Genomic DNA, 16,012 nt, shown 5'->3' with positions numbered 1-16,012 from the left:
CCTGGTTTTCGTACTGCGTACGGGCATGAGGGAATAACTTGCAACCACGATAGGGGGAGTTTGTGGTAAGGGGCGACTCTTAAAAGAGCCTGTTTGTATTTTGTTTTTTTAGATGCTGCTACAGAAACAGTACTGCATAATCCACAACTTTTTCGTGATAGTGAGGTGGGGGCAGAGGGATGATGCAAGGGTAAACAATATCAAACTGGGTAGGGGATTCGGTCTTCCATCGTAGATATATAAAGGATTTTTTCTTTTTTTTTACGTGAATGCTGGCAACTTTTTTTTTTTCCTTTTCTCTCCGTTTGCCTCTCCTCACATTTTTTACCACATTCTGGTCAATGCTTCTTGCACAGTGTAAAAGAAAACGGCATTACCAATGGTGCTCAAATAAATGCAATTCCTACGGAACCACTGCCTATTTTGCGATCTCATAGTGGGAGGAGAACATGCCAGCAGTCTGCATAAACTCACGCATAATTCTGTTTATAGCACACCTTCTGACCTCTGGCTGTGGACAAATTACACCGTCATGGACCCATACTCCTCTTGGTGTTATGCATGAGAAAACGACCTTGGCAGTAGGAAAAATATGCATCACTGCGGTCAGCAACCTCTTCAGGTGACGGATTAATCGTCCAGACGACATGTAACCCAAATGTAGACTTCCATAGTGCACCACGACAAAGTCAACATTTGTGACGGACGCCACATGTCTGCAAAACCATCCCGCCGAAACTACAGTCACCCTGACAGGCCCAGAAAGCGTCCACTCCTTCCATCCCGAAATTACCAGCAACGTCTCTTTGCACACAACTCCTGTGCAGATGGTGCACAAAGGTATCACTGACGATAAGCACTGTGCATCTCTCCATCTCGACCACCCTCACGACACAGTATTAGGACGAAATGGTACAGCCCCTTCCTGTGAAGGACGCCCTAAAATCCTAATTATCTATTTCCCACAATTCCACGTCCCTTTCCACCCTGCTCATAATGGCAGGATGTGCACGTGTGCTTTCCCATTTACATTAAGGTCCACGGCCCAGTAAAGCACACACAATACTTCTTCCATTTGCATGGTCATTTTTACAGCACTCCTCAATTGGGTGCTGTCAAATTTTCAAACATACAAAACCTCTGCATTGCACACTGTCATTTCTATACACCACTCCATATTTACCATTAAAGGCTCTCAGTACACGCTCCGTTTGATTTCAAAGCTCCTCCATCAGAAACTTTGGCTAAAGAATGCACGATTGCAGCATCCACAAAGATCCTAACACACACTAACACACACACACCCAGCACACCTTTGGCCAAGCACACAACAGTGCAGCCCTTTCCCCAGCCACCACAACACTTTAATTCCAAGCAAGCGACCATGTGAGCACCTAACATTATGCACAAACATAAGAAACGTAGCAGCACTTCTACCCAACTCCCTCACACCATAAAGCACCCATTCACGAAAACGTGTTACACTTAGCAGAATCCACAAACATACCACGGCCTGCACTACCATTCACAAAGTATTGTGTCATGGTAACCTATGCGCAACAGCTTCACAACATTGGGCCTACTTCAATAAATCTGCATAGAGCAGAGTAACCAACCACATATAAGCTGCACTTCACCCATACCCACTTCCATCCTCCCATTACGTACACACTGCACCCTGTGGCCACACTACACAACTTCTCACTGCACCATCTCCTGCCGCACACCAAATACTGTAGCATGTTGCAACTATCATCACAGCCATAGAACGCACAATACACGCTTTGCAACTCATTTGTGGTGCTGTAGCACGTCAACAATGTGCTCCAAACCTATTCGCCAAAGATCACCACCCTGTGACACATGCACTGTGAACCTACATTGCTCCAGTGGATGTGCTCCTTGCACACATTCCCCACACCGTAATGCAACCATGCATGTCAGCATGTCACTAAATACCACTATGCACATACGCACCACTGGCACCAGCACTCCTAACCAACCACCACACCGCAGTGGACATGCAGCGCGTTACATTCAACAGTTACCATAATGTATAAACATTACACCGTCTCCAGCACCCCTACTCCCTTTCGTTCACATACTCTTGTCTTACCCACTTCTATTCAGAAAGGATTGTGTCACTGCCAACTTAACCACAAAGTGTTTACAACATTGCCCATACTGTAAGCATTGTGCACACAGCACACTATCCAAGCACATATAAGCTGCCATTCCACCATACTCTCTATCATACGAACAGTATGCAAACATTGCACCCAGTGCCCACACTGCGTGACTTTTCACTGCAGCATCTCCAATCACAGTGCACCGCCATGGAGCTATGCAGCAACAAATTGCAACAGTTTACATAATGTACAAACAAAACACTCTCTCCTGCACCCCTGTGCACTTTCAATCACATACTATGGGCGTACCCACTTCCATTCACAAAGTATTGTGCCACTGCCAAACTACCCACATTCTGTTTGCAGCACTGGCCTATAACGGCTGAAATGTCCTCCTCCAAAACCAATCCTTAAATGTCACCACCCTCTAACTGATGCACAGTCAAAAATGCATTACTGCCGAGGGTGTCCTCAAGGCCTAGACTCTGGAGTGCATGGCCTAAGGCCTTCGGCCATGCACACAATCGTCTAGACCTTGAACACACCCACAGCAACATAATACCACCATGCATGTCACCATGTCAGCATTGTTCTTATATGCTTCTGGGGTAGGCCCACGACAACATTTTTGCTCAATAGTAAACCTGCCAGATGCCCTGGGGAAGTGGTTTCTCTTACACTAAACACAGAGATTCAACACTCTCCAGAGTTTTGTGTCAGTGCAGCACCATTCTCTGCTATAAAACCTGCCTTAGAACCAGGCTTTGTGTTGGAGTTTTGGCTCTGGCAAGCAGTGTATGATGAAAATCGGGACAACTAAAAACAGTGCGAACAATTGCTAGCGTGTTGGACATACTATATCGGGTGTTGCTAAATATGTGTCATGGCCACTGGGCAAGAACCACAGACTCCACAACATAAAGGGTCCAGTTGGACCCAATCCTGGCGCCTTTGGCACCAGGCTCATGAGTAAGTGTGCCCTCCACACTTTTATTTTGGTGCAAGTGCTGGTTTCCGCCTGCAGGGCCTCCACGTGCATCCAGGTCGGGTGTGGCCTAAGGAGAGCATCCAGGTCGGACGTGGACTTAGGAGAGAGTTGGGCTGCACATGCAGCATCCTCTAGGAACTCCCTTCTCTTCCATTGGGGCTCGCTTCTTGCACCGCAACTACCACTGGGCCGCATATCACCTATTGGGAGAAAGTGAAGGAGAGACATTATAAAAGGATACAGACAATAATCAAGGAAATACATTATTAAAAGGATACTTACCTTTGGAGTGATTCAGTCACAGCCGGTCTGGGCTGCCACGCACATGGACCAGTAAAGGAACTCGGTCCATCTAGAGCGCCCCTGTAGTGAGTAGCAGGATGGAGAGCTCGCCATCACCATCATTAAACAGGGGCAGTGTCAACAACCAGCGCAGTCCACAACACACGAGCAGGGGAAACAACCTGACAAAGGGAAGCCATTTCCAGGGAGGGCTGCCCCAATGTCCCCGCAGAGACCAAGTGAGTGTAACAAAAAGCCTTCCCGAATCTCTGCCTGGGTGTTATGGAAACCTCGGAAACAGACCAGTTGGCTCAGCTACTGGGGGAATTACGGGCAGAAGTCCATGCCTCCCGACGAGAACCCTATGCTTAAAGAAGGGACCTTATTGTAGCTCGAGAACGAACTGACGACCTGGCAAGACAAATGCTTCAGACCCACGCAGGTCAGGTTCCATTACCTGGACTAGCCCATCCTCCCATGCCGCAGCAATCACCACCAGTTCAAGTGGTTCTTCCAGGTACAGTGCAACTGGCCCTGCACAAACGCTTTACCGGCGACCCCTATAAGTTGGCTATATTCATGAACTAAAGTCGCCTCCATTTTTTTTGCCGGCTTGGGGCTTTTCCTAACGATAGTGCAAGAGTCGCCTTTGTTCTCTCATATTTAGGAGGCAGCGCAGCAGACTGGTCGATACCATTAGTAAACCGGGATGACCCACTACTCTGACACTTTGGGGAATTTCAGCGGGAGATGGAAAAATTGTTTGCTAGGCAATATGTGGTGCAAAACTATGAAAGAAATAGTTCATGTCAAAACGGACTCTCATGTGTGGGAAAGATGGCTAAGCCCATGACGGGTGTAAACAGTATTCGGCAATTTATTGAAAGAAAATAATTCTGAATGAAAATCTTGCAAAATCTCCAGTAAATACACTTAAAGACAAAGGATTCTGTAATTCACAATATTTATTAATGCTCTATTAAAATCATGCTCAATTGGCTCAATTGATGACTTTTAATCAAACACACAACCTTTACTGAGCACCAATGAATAGTTGAAATGCATGATATGGCATTTATAACGTGCCTATGCACAGGTGTTTCAAGGCGCGACAAGGCAGGGGAGGGGGAACAGAGGGAAGACAAAGACAACAAACTTACTCGGCCAGGTGACATTGACATTGTGCAAGTGCAGGGTAGGGTTGAAAGGGTAAGTGCGGGGGGGGAAGGGGCAGTGCAATAGATAGGTTCAACAGTAAAGAATAAATCAAATAAAACAATAGGTAAAAGTGTGGCCAGCTAGTGGGAAGTGCAGGAGTAAGTGCAGGCAGTGTCAAGAGCTGATGGGGACTGTAGAGCTACAGAAAACGGTCCCCAAGTGCAGGAGTTGCCTGGGAGGCAGTGCAAGGGTGCAGCTGGCGGGGGAGGGCACCTGGGTCAGAGATCATAGGGTAGCTAGGTTACCAGTGCAGTTTCAGATACGATCCCTGGGCTTGAGGCCAAGGACAAGTCTCGCCGTCCTGTTCTGGATGAGTTGCAGAGGACGGAGAGTAGAAGCAGGCAGATTTAGAAAAAGAGGCTGTTGCAGTAGTCCAGCCTACAGAGAACCAGGACTCTGGAGACAGTGAGCTTCTGGGGGAAGGAGAGGAAAGGAAGAATACCTCTGAGGAGGTGCAGCTGGTAGTGACACTTCTTAGAGACGTCAGAGATGTGAGGAGAGAAGGAGAGAGTGCAGTCGAAGATGACCCTGAGGTTTTATAGCCTCACAGGTGGGAGAAGTAAGTGGGCCAAGAAAGCGACAGGAAAGGGGGGAGCAGATGTGCCGATGAGGAGAATCTCAGTCTTACTGGCATTAAGGCAGAGATCGTTGGCGGCACACCACTCCTGGATAGTGGACAGACAGTCAAAGATGAGAGAAGAAGAAGTGGCAGAAGGGAGCCTGAAAATGAGCTGAGTGTCATCCGCATAGCACTGAAAGTTGGGGCAGAGAGCGTCAATGCGGTGGACAAGACCCCTGGGGGAACACCACAGGTAGAGATAGAGATAGAGGAGAGGAAGAACCCAACTTGGACCTGGAGGGTCGATCGGAGAGGAAAGAGGTCAGCCAAGCCAGGGCCTGATCGGTGATACCCAAGTTATCACATAGATGGTTGAGCAGGATGGCGTGGTTGACCGTGTCAAAGGCAGAAGAGAGATCAAGTAAGATGAGGACACAGGGGGTATTGGAGTCAAAGTTGGAGAGCAGGTCTTCACGGATGTTCAGGAGAGCAGTTTCCGGGCTTCTGGCAGCTCTGAAGCCAGACTGATGTTCATGGAGACAACCAACCAATTCAGTGTGAAGATCAAGCTGGGAGATGGCTAGCTTTTCCAGGAGTTTGCCCAGGAAAGGAGTGATGGAGATTGGGCGGTAGTTAGAGGGATCAGCTGGGGATTCCATAAGGAGAGGGTACACAAGGGAGTGCTTCAGTGGGGAAGGGAAAACTCCAGTGGCAATGGAGTGGTTGCAGAAGTCAGCCAAAGCAGGAGCCAGGGAGTCGATGTGGTCCTAGATGGTTTCAGAGGAACAGGGGAGAACCTGTTTTGACGAGACTTTCATAGATCAGACTTGTCTAGAAACCTCGTCTGGGGATCACAGAGGAAAGGCAAGAGAAGGAGGGAGGAGAGGTGGCCACAGAAGGGCCAGATGAATTAAGGGGAGTAGAGGGAGGAGGAGGAGGAGGAGAGGAAGAGAGAGAGGACAGGATGTCCTGAGTTTTAGAGATGAAATGAGAATCCAGGGCCGTGCAGAGGGCCTGGGAGGGGACAGTAGAGGTAGAGACTGCAGCAGGATTGGCCGGCTCCTTACAGATTTTAAAGAGTTTGGCCGAGTTGTTGGATGCCGCAGAGGCATGGATGAGGACTCTCTTCTTGGTGCAGACAGGGAGCCGGTATTGCCTTTGGAGCAGGCGGCAGGCCAGTTTTTCAGAGGATGTACAGGAAGCACGCCATTTAAGGGTGATGAGGTGTACTCCGAGACCCTGGCCGGCCCATAGAGCCGAGGTTTGCTCAGAAGTACTTTAAGACGAGATAGCTGCACCCTAGAGATGGATGGGGGTGCAGATTAATTACTCCAACACCAATCAATAAGGACAACACAATGGTTTGGCAAAGGGAGTCTGTTTAATGACAAGTACAGAAAACAGGGAGTTATGGATCTCAGCAGTGATGTGATTGTCCTTCTCGCTTCAAACGCCAACGAACTTCATACAAGTTGTAACATTTATACTCAAAACTCGTCATCATTGACGTGTAACACTCAAAAGTTAACAAGCAATTCTGTTGGTTAGGAAAAAGTAACTTTACTATAGGTACTATATCTTTATATGGTAACGGAGTGTGGGGATTGGGTAAACACTGTCAGGTGGGCATCTAAGCCCTTCCTTAAAAAATGACTACTGTAGATGTCACTAAAAGTATGACGTCCCATTGGTTGTACTAACTATAGGACCCTAGATTATTTGGTCCATTGTGATTGGCACCAACCCCATGCATACTTTTCCACTTCGCTTAGCAGCACGCAGAATGTTTGGCCAGGTGCAGGGTGCCCCTTAGTTACCCAGCCTTGCTCTGATTATGGTTACAATCAATCATCACTTTAGTAGCCATGTGTCAATTAGTTCACTGTGGTTGGCCTCAAGACTGCATCTTCTGCCTGGAAAAGTTCTGATATCTCCGCCTGGTCAAGTAGGTGTGAACCCTTGCTTCCTCTTGCTCGGCTGTTCACGTGATTCCTACACCGTGAATTTGTCTCTTTTCTCTCAATTGGGTGTATTTGATTCTCATTTAGCCCGCCACCTGCCTACGTCTTCTTATCTTGACCTTTCAGAGGCAGGATATTCTGTTCTTAGTTTCAATTAAATGTAGCTACTGTTCGCTTCTTCTATTAGTATGTCCTTGGCTTTCCTAGCACAAGTTGCCTCTGCCGAGTTTCGTTTCAGCTGTCTCTTCTCGTTTTGCTAAATATGAATCTTTCTCATTTGGCCTTTAGTAACATGGGTTGATTCTGCTTCTTGTGCAAAGTAGAAATACACTTATAATACTGTGCTTCGTTTTGAGGTAGATTATGTATAATGGCGCTTGCCGCACTATTCTTCTACTAAGCATAGCCAGCCACACTGTTTTCTTAGCTTTCTTGTGGTTCCAAGCATATTTACAGGTGTAAACTGGTCGAATGTATTCATCTTGCTTACAGCTTTAAACTTTTTTGCATTGCCACATCGTCCTTTCACCTTAGGTCCATGATATCCTTATTCATGGCGTTTCATCTCTTTGCATCATTCTCGGGTCGTCAGTTCTTCTATCTGTGAGTCAGTCTGGGTCCTTGTGTCGCCACCATTCGTCTTCCATTAAGACCTTTTTGGTTTCTTCCGGGACTGTACTTAGGCAATTTTCATTTCGTTCATTTGTTGGCAGGGTTTTATTAATGGATACCTTACTGTCCATGGTTTTCTTGGTATTGGTACTTCAATAGGTGCTGTTCTCCTGATAGGCACTGGGCAGAGCCTTACTGCGGCTCTCTGCTGGTTTATTTGTTCATCATACGTCACATATTTTGGTGTGAACGTTCCTGGTACTTCAAAATGGATGATTGGAGTGCAGGTTTTATTTGGGACCTCCTCTACAGAGGTCTGAGTCATACCAGGAGTTGAATTTAGCTTTGGGCTTCAAGCAGATCCTCATGGCAAGAACATCAAGCCTATCAGATATCGCAGAGTGGAGCATAGAAAGGGCTGAGTCAGGGTGTGAGTCAGCCGAAGGGGCAGGGGAGGTGAGAAAGTGGTGGCGAAAGCCTCAGCTGACACATGCTTCATGGGTCGGATAACGAAGAAGGTAGGTGGCAGTGCTGGAGTTGCTTGGTCAGAGGGGTGGAGAGAGTGAGCTAGGAAGAAAGGAGAAAGTGATCACTCCATGAGAGAGGAGTGGTGAGAGGGACACAAAGGGGAAGGTCTGTAGAGATCAGAACATCCAGAGTCTGCCCTGCAGAGTAAGTCGGGGCAGAGGGGAGGATAGAGAGTGAGAGAGAGTCGCAGAGGGCGCGGTAGAGTCCAGAGGAAGGACAGGAAGCATCCAGGTGGATGTGTAAGTCTCCAAGAAGGAGGAGTTGAGTGGTCGAGACCAGGAGGGAAGAGGAGAGGCCCGCCCACTCAGGGAGAAGGAGGAGATCTGACCAGGTGGCCGATAGATGGTGGCCACAGTTAGGGAATGGCTCGGAGAGGGAGAGAGCTGGCAGACGAGGCATTCGAAAGAGGAGTAGGCCTCCGTCGGAATGACAGAGGCAGGAATCCACTCAGGCAAGATCAGGGCTACACCCACTCTGGAACGATTGGACCTGGGCACGGATAGGATCTTGTAGCCGTCATGGAGGAGAGTGTCAAAGCTTGTGACAGAGCTGGCCGTAAACCATGTCTCAGTGAGACCGAGGACACCATATATTCCGTGTTTAGCGTGTTGTTCACCCCTTCCATTCAATGTGCCCATGTTCTCGCTTCTTGTCTTAATTAGAGGATCTTACTGCCTCCTTGTAGGAAAGCTTCACTTATTGTATTCCAAAAAAGATCTCAATACCTTTTTTCATGTGAATGGTCTTCAATCGAGTGTTCAGGGGTAGTGTAGGCTTTGTCTTAGCCCTCTTTTTGATTGAATATCAATGGTCTTAGACACTGGAGTTTGCAGGTCTGACATTACTGAAATGGTCTCCCCCCATTGATGATTAATTTGGGTAGAACATTTATTCATAAGTTTATTTTGATTGTTTTTATTGTTCAATCCTGAAATGTCATTGTTCTACTGTTGCCTAATTCACAAGCTTTGTTATAGCTATATTTTGAAAATCCCAAATGGTGTGTAAATAACCAGTTAGTTGTTTCATGTTTTGGTATGGTGAATCATCACTTTTTTGCATGTCACTGAGAGTGTTAAAATAATATATTCCATGTCATGATGAGTACCTAAATCTGACCAATATTTTGAGAGAATGTTATATATTGGACCACTGCAGCACTGTATGTTGTGATCAAACATATGGTGACTATATTATTTACATTGTATCCCCTGTTTCATTGTGGGACCAATAGTTCTGCACAATGGGCATTTTTAGCTCATTCATATGCTTTGATTAAAACACGTTCTTTGTGTCTTCTTCTGAATCGATCAAATACTGAGTTTCTGTACTTGAGAATTCAGTCTGTTCTACAATTCTGACAGATTCCTAAAAAGTGTTGTGTGGTGATTCACTTTTCTAAGTAAATGCTTGTTTTATGGTCACCTGCAGTGTGGTCAGTAATTCTCCAAAAGCCTTGCGATACAAAAACAGATAAAAAGGCTAGCGTGCTTCTGCTGTAAGTTGCATCCTGCCCCTTTGATTTTATATGTAATATTAACGTATGAATAATTTCCCACTTTTCTCCTCTAGGGGATATTTAATAGCAGCGCCCTCTGTGTTCCGGTCAGGGATAGAAGAAGTTGTTAGTGTGACCATCTTCAACACCATAAAGGAAACAAATGTACAGATCCAGTTGGTGGTCAAAGGAGAGGTGGTGGCTCAGGGCCATCAGACAATTCTCAGTAAGTCTTTTTGGGGCATTACTATAACTTCTGTGATTGTGACATTTTTATTTGTAAATGGTATCCGTGTCCTTTACGAGAATCCAAATGGAAATGTGGTTTACTTGTGGCGCTACTCCCCCCCGGTATGGCTATCTTTCTTATAGTCATAACGTTTGGAAAACTCTGTTATGACTATGAGGAAGATCCATCCCATAGTGGAGAAATGTGTGATTTAAAAATGTTTCTAAATGTTATGTTATGTTGAGTGTTTTATATAATGCACAGTAGTGGTCTTACAGTGCCAAGACGTGTCCTAAAAGAGATGAATTGTGACCCTGTCCTGGGTAAAAACCCAGATCTTAGTCCACGGGATGAAACGCAAATAGGGAAGAAGATGAAATGGAAGGGCAGGTGGGGTAGGTAAGGCAAGAGATGAGGCAGATGAACAGAAGTCTCACTACAGAGGGAAATGTAACGGAAACAGAGGGGGGTGCATAACAGAGATTTGCTGAATGCAATAAAAATCATTGGTGCTTTGATCAAGTTAAATTAGATCCAGCGAGTGAAGGAAATCTTCCCAAGAGAGTGAAGGAAATGTGCCCATATTGGTAAGCAATATTGCATGTGGGCAGTTACTATGGTGTGGCAGTGGTACTTCAATCATGTTACAGATGCCTGATGGCCTTGAGATGTGCTCAAGAATGCCTATAAGTAGTGAAGAATTTTTAGCCAGATAATAATATTGGATTCCCCTTTATGACAACTGGAAGGTGATCTTCTTAGTACAGAGCCAACTAACAAAGGAGTCACAGCGAAGAATTGGCCATGTGCAAATGTATGTTAGAGGACACAATATGGAAAGATTGAAGAGGAGGTGGAGAAAAATCCTATACCTTCTGGGATAAACGAACTTCTTCACCAGGGAAGAGTGAGACTACATTTTCAGGGCTTTGTGATCAGTGGAAAAAATGGGAGTCTGAAAGATTTAATATGTATTGCATGTTTTGAGATAATTATGATGTAATGATATGTTATATCGATATATATTATATGCTATAAATAGGATAAGACTGAAATGTAAACATGTTAATTATGTGAATTGATTGTTATAACATGTTTTGAAGAAGGGACCGAGATGATAGTTGTCTGTTTATTTCATTTCATACAGGGTATTTATATAGTGTTAAAACTTATGCAGTCACATATTCACAATGAGTACTAATGTTCTCTTTTTATTTCTTTTCTCTACTCCGTCCTTCATTCTTGTTCTACTTGCCTTATTCACCTTGTTTTTACATGTTACTATACCTCTCACTATTTATCTTGCTTTCTTATTCTTCTGTTTCTTTCACATTCTACCTTCTTTCATTTGTCCTACTTTGTTTTTGTACCACCACTCCCTTTATCTATCGCTCTCTTGCACCTTCTTTTACTCTTTTTGTCTTGTGTTTTAGACAAAGGGTCAATCAAGCTTAAGGTAAGTCCAAAGTACTGTTTTTGTTCTGGTTTTACTCCATAAATTTTGTGGCACTGCGCTTGACTCAAGATGCCTATTTTACTTGTGCAGGCATTTATCGCCAAGTAAACGTTTTCTACTTCCCATCTAGCATACACATATGTAATACAATTTTGAATGGATTGTGCCCTCCCACATATTCCTCATCTTTGATAATCTGTGAAAACCTGCTTGCAGCTCTGAAACTTTTCTCAGCAGAGGACGCCGTGAGTCATCATTTTCAGCCTTGTGTCCTTCGCGGGCATTTGTCCTCCTCGAGTATGACATTGACGCTGGTATATAAGGCATGCACCGCACCGTTGCCTCAGTTACTTTCTTCCGGCAATCTGCTGGAAACAATGCATTGCTTCACTGTGTTCGATAACTGCATAGTTTGAGAGTTGTATCCCAAAATGTTGATCCAAACCCCGAAAATGGGCTTCAAGAGATGTGCTGAGTGTTCCAGCTAAAATGTCTATAACCGAACCTCATCGGGTATGTCTCTGGTGCCTGGGGTCTGGCCACATCATCGACGATTGTGGCTCGTGCTAGTCTATGACTGGAAAAGCTTCAAAAGAGAAGAAGGGGAAACTTGCTTTGGGCAAACCCTCCCCGAAACAGTCTTCGGTGACCCCAACAAAAAATGTGGCAGAAGATAAGAGCCAAAGAGGGAGAGGGATCTCCACACTGGGCCAAGAAGCACGGCACGCGTGAAAAGTGTTCAAGATCTCGTAATTCCTATTCATCGTCTTTGAGTTGATCTAAGAAAAGGCATCATCGCTCAAGATCGTCCTCTACGGAATCCTCACACGAAGGGAAACGGGTACGCTTCCAAAGGGGGCTAGTAAGGCAGAACTGGAGAAATTCTGTCTGCAGATGTTGGAGGTGTTTGAGAAGGCACGCCATTAGCCCCTTCGAAGACGTCATTACAGACTCCTGACCCCATCGCCAAAGGCCAACAGGGAGTTGATGAAAACCGCAGACCTCATGCTCGAGGGCGGACAACAGGTCGTCAAAGACTTCGAAAGATTCGAAGTACTCTAAGGCATCTTGAGCGCCACTCATGGCCTTGATGCCTCGAAGGGATACTCCTCCTCCAACCCAATCGACACTGCATAAGACATCGAAGTTGAGTTCATCGACATCTAAGTTGTTGGAGTCGAGGCCCTTGACATCCCTTTTGGAACCGTTGTTTACAAACCGCAAGACAAGAGAGACTTTTTTTAAGTCTATGGTCTCTATTTATGAGGGGGAGGTGGAGGAGGAAAGCTCTAATTATGGTTTTGGCCTGGAGAACGGCACTCCTGGTGTTCCAGAGGAGCCAATATCCCAGGAATCAAAAATGAAGGACCTTTTAGACACCCTAAAGGATGCGAGTGGTCTGGATACTGTTGAATTTTGCACTCCTGAAGGCACAGGACACAGTGTTGCTTATAATAGATCATTGATGACAAAGGTAATAGAATACCTGGGGTGGGGTAGGTCATCTGTTGAGTATGAACAAGATGACTTGACTGATATTTTGGATAAGGAGCCACCTAAGAACCCAATCCTTCCTTTTCATACCGCAGTCAAGAATAGGGTCTTGGAAAATTGGAAAAGAAAGGATATCGCTCCTACAGTCCACAAGAACTTCACAAAGAAATACAGACCTTAATCAATGGTCCACAAAGCCTTGTTGTTCAAACAGCCACTTCTTCTAAGGGAGAAGCCTATCCCATGGTTCCTCCAGACAGGGAGGATGAAAGGCTTGACGCTATGGGAAAAAGTGTTTGTTCTGCGGGGAGCATGGTGCTGAAGGCAGCCAATGCAACCTGTGCACTAGAAAAGTTCATCTACACTTTGTGGGAGGTGATTGCCATGGCATCTGAGCACATCCCAAAGGGTAAAAAGAAAGGGATGGTTTTATGAGCATTATTCAGGACAAAAAAGACTCTATGTGTCAATCCTTACAGTCCGGTGTGGACACTGTGGTCTGTATTAACCGCTCTATGGCTGCTGGTACAATGCTTAGATGATTCGCCTGGCTACGAAAGTCAGGGTTTGCTCCTGATGTGCATTCCAGACTGTTGGATATGCCTTTTGAAGGTTCTTCTTTGTTTGGAACAAAAGCAGACAAAAACCTTGAGAAATTGCAGTCATCTAAGGCAGCAGCAAAATTGAGTCTGGCCCTTAGGCAGCCACAACAGTGTCGATCGACGACGTCTTATACCCAGGGATAGAGAAACCGTTCATTTTGGTGCTATTCCTATGTTGGGAGAGCAAGAGGTCAGTTTACACAAAGGGGACAGAGAAGGCAACCACGAGACGGCTGAGGTCATACGGGCAGAGGAGCTGCTGCAGCATCCACTTCCTTGCTTTCTGCACCGACCAGTGTCCCAAAACCGGTTTGAAGACTTAAAGTATTTGTCTGTGGTGGGAGGCAGTTTAACCCAGCATCTGAAGGAATGGCGAAGCATTACAACAGATGCTTGTGCTCTGCAAACTGTTTGCCGTGGCTATTGCCTCCGATTTCTGAAAAAACACCAAACTGTCCCCTCCACGGTCAGTCCTTGAAAGTACCAGATACTCCTACAGGAAGTTTAGACACTGTTGGTGAAAGGTGGAATCGAACAGGTACCTGTAGCAGAAAGAAATTAAGGCTGGTTCTGTCCTTATTTTCTGATCCCAAAAAAAGATGGAGGGTTACAACCTATTTTGGATTTGAGATGCTTGAACAAATTCTTCAGGAAGGACAAGCCCTTCAGCACTAGGATTTGATGGTGTCTTTGGATCTTCAGTATGCTTATGTTCATGTGCCAACTCATCTCAAGCACAGAAAATACATGAGATTCGATGTTGGCAGTCCTCACTATCAGTTTTGTGTACTGCCTTTCGGCTAACCTCCACCCGGGGGTCTTCACCAAGCTTATGGCAGTGGTGGCAGCGGATCTATGGAGGGGGGGATTCACATATACTCCTACCTGGATGATTGGCTGATCAGAGCCTGATCAACCGAGCAGGTTCTGGAACAACTGGACAGCACCTGCCACTCTCTCCACAGGCTTTGCTTCTCCCTCAATTTCAAGAAGTCCCACATGACACCTTCCCAAAAGCGGCGATTCATTGGAGCAGACCTGGACTCTTCCGCAGGGAAAGCTTTGCCACCTGAGGTAAGCGCTATCCACATATCGCAGATGGTAAACAAATTTCAGAGTGCCCCATATCTTACGGCCTTTCTGAGGTTGCTCGGTCTCATGGCATCCTGCATCTTTCTGGTGCCAGAGGCCCGTCTGAGAATGAGGTCCCTTCGGTGGGCTCTCAGGACTCAGTGGTCGCAGTTCTCCGGCAGGATGACGGATCTGGTATGGATCCCGAGCAGGGTTGTGCTTGATCTCCTGTGATGGGCCATCAAGGAGAATGTGTTAAAGGGGGAACCCTTTTTGCATTCATGACCAGAGATTACAGTTTATTCAAATGCCTCCCTCTCAGGTTGGACGCAGTCACACCAACGGTTTGATGATCAGCGGATGCATATCAACCTTTTAGAGCTGAGGGCAATCAGACTAGGACTGATGACCTTTCTGCCCTCTGTACGGGTAAAGAGTGTCCAGATAATGATGGACAACATAGTGGCTATGCATTTCCTCAACAAGAGAGGGGGGTGTAGGGTCACTACCACTGTGCAGAGAGGCGATGTAGCTTTGGTTTTTGGCACTGCAAGAAGGAATCTCTCTGTCGGCAGTTCATCTGGCTTGGAGAGGAAAACATGGCTGCGGATGCTCTAAGTCGGCAGAGCACTGTCTCCCACGAGTGAGAGCTTGCTCAGGAAATACTTCAAGAGATGTTTTCCCTTTGCGGAACCCCTCAAGTTGATCTATTCTCATCCAGTGCCAACGGGAAGTGCAACCTGTTCTGCTCCAGGGATTTTCCTCATAGAGGAGCTCTAGGGGACGTGTTAGTCGTGGATTGGGAATTTCCACTTTTGTATGCATTTCCACCATTCCTCGTCATTCCTCATGTTCTCAGGAGGTTGAGGAAGTTTCGGAAATCCATGATCTTGATGGCCCCGGACTGGGCGAGGAGGACGTGGTTCCTCCGAACTGCTGGAAATGTCCATATGCCCTCCAATTAGTCTTCCCCAAAGGGAGGATCTCCTCTCGCAAGAGGGTGGTCGCATTCTTCATCCAGAGATCAGGACCGTCAACCTCCACGCATGGTTTCTGAGAGGTTGAGGTACAATAATTGGGACCTTCCGGAAGACACCATGGAGGTGTTGCTTTCTGCCAAAAGGCTAGCAACTAAATCTCTATACCGCTGGAACAAATTTTGCAGCTGGTGTAGAGATCAGGGAATTGACCAATTTTCTTGTGACACACCATTGGTTTTGTCTTTTCTACTACACCTAACCCATCAGGAGCTACAGGTTGCTACGACCAAGGGCTATCTGAGTGCCCTCCAGAACAAGGTTTCCACTTCAGGGTTCCAAATGTTATCCAGTTTTTGAAAGGGTTGACCAATATCTTACCGCTGGTTCTGGTCTGGGATCTCAACC

At 46.1% G+C, this 16,012-nt stretch overlaps 1 protein-coding gene across 2 annotated transcripts in view; it reads left to right on the top strand.

The window, feature by feature from the left end:
- CPAMD8 (C3 and PZP like alpha-2-macroglobulin domain containing 8) overlaps positions 1–16,012 on the top strand; it is a 1,947,746-nt gene that overhangs the window by 131,919 nt on the left and 1,799,815 nt on the right. For both annotated transcript variants that reach the window (XM_069649211.1, XM_069649210.1), the window contains exons 2-3: positions 9,850–10,001; positions 11,438–11,460. In XM_069649211.1, the coding sequence (XP_069505312.1) occupies positions 9,850–10,001; positions 11,438–11,460 (175 nt within the window). The remainder of the gene's footprint in view (positions 1–9,849; positions 10,002–11,437; positions 11,461–16,012) is intronic.

Source organism: Ambystoma mexicanum, chromosome 1p (genome assembly GCF_040938575.1).
Source record: "Ambystoma mexicanum isolate Mex_15411 chromosome 1p, UKY_AmexF1_1, whole genome shotgun sequence".
In the NCBI taxonomy this organism is placed as follows: domain Eukaryota; kingdom Metazoa; phylum Chordata; class Amphibia; order Caudata; family Ambystomatidae; genus Ambystoma; species Ambystoma mexicanum.
This window is presented reverse-complemented; position numbering and strand designations above follow the sequence as displayed.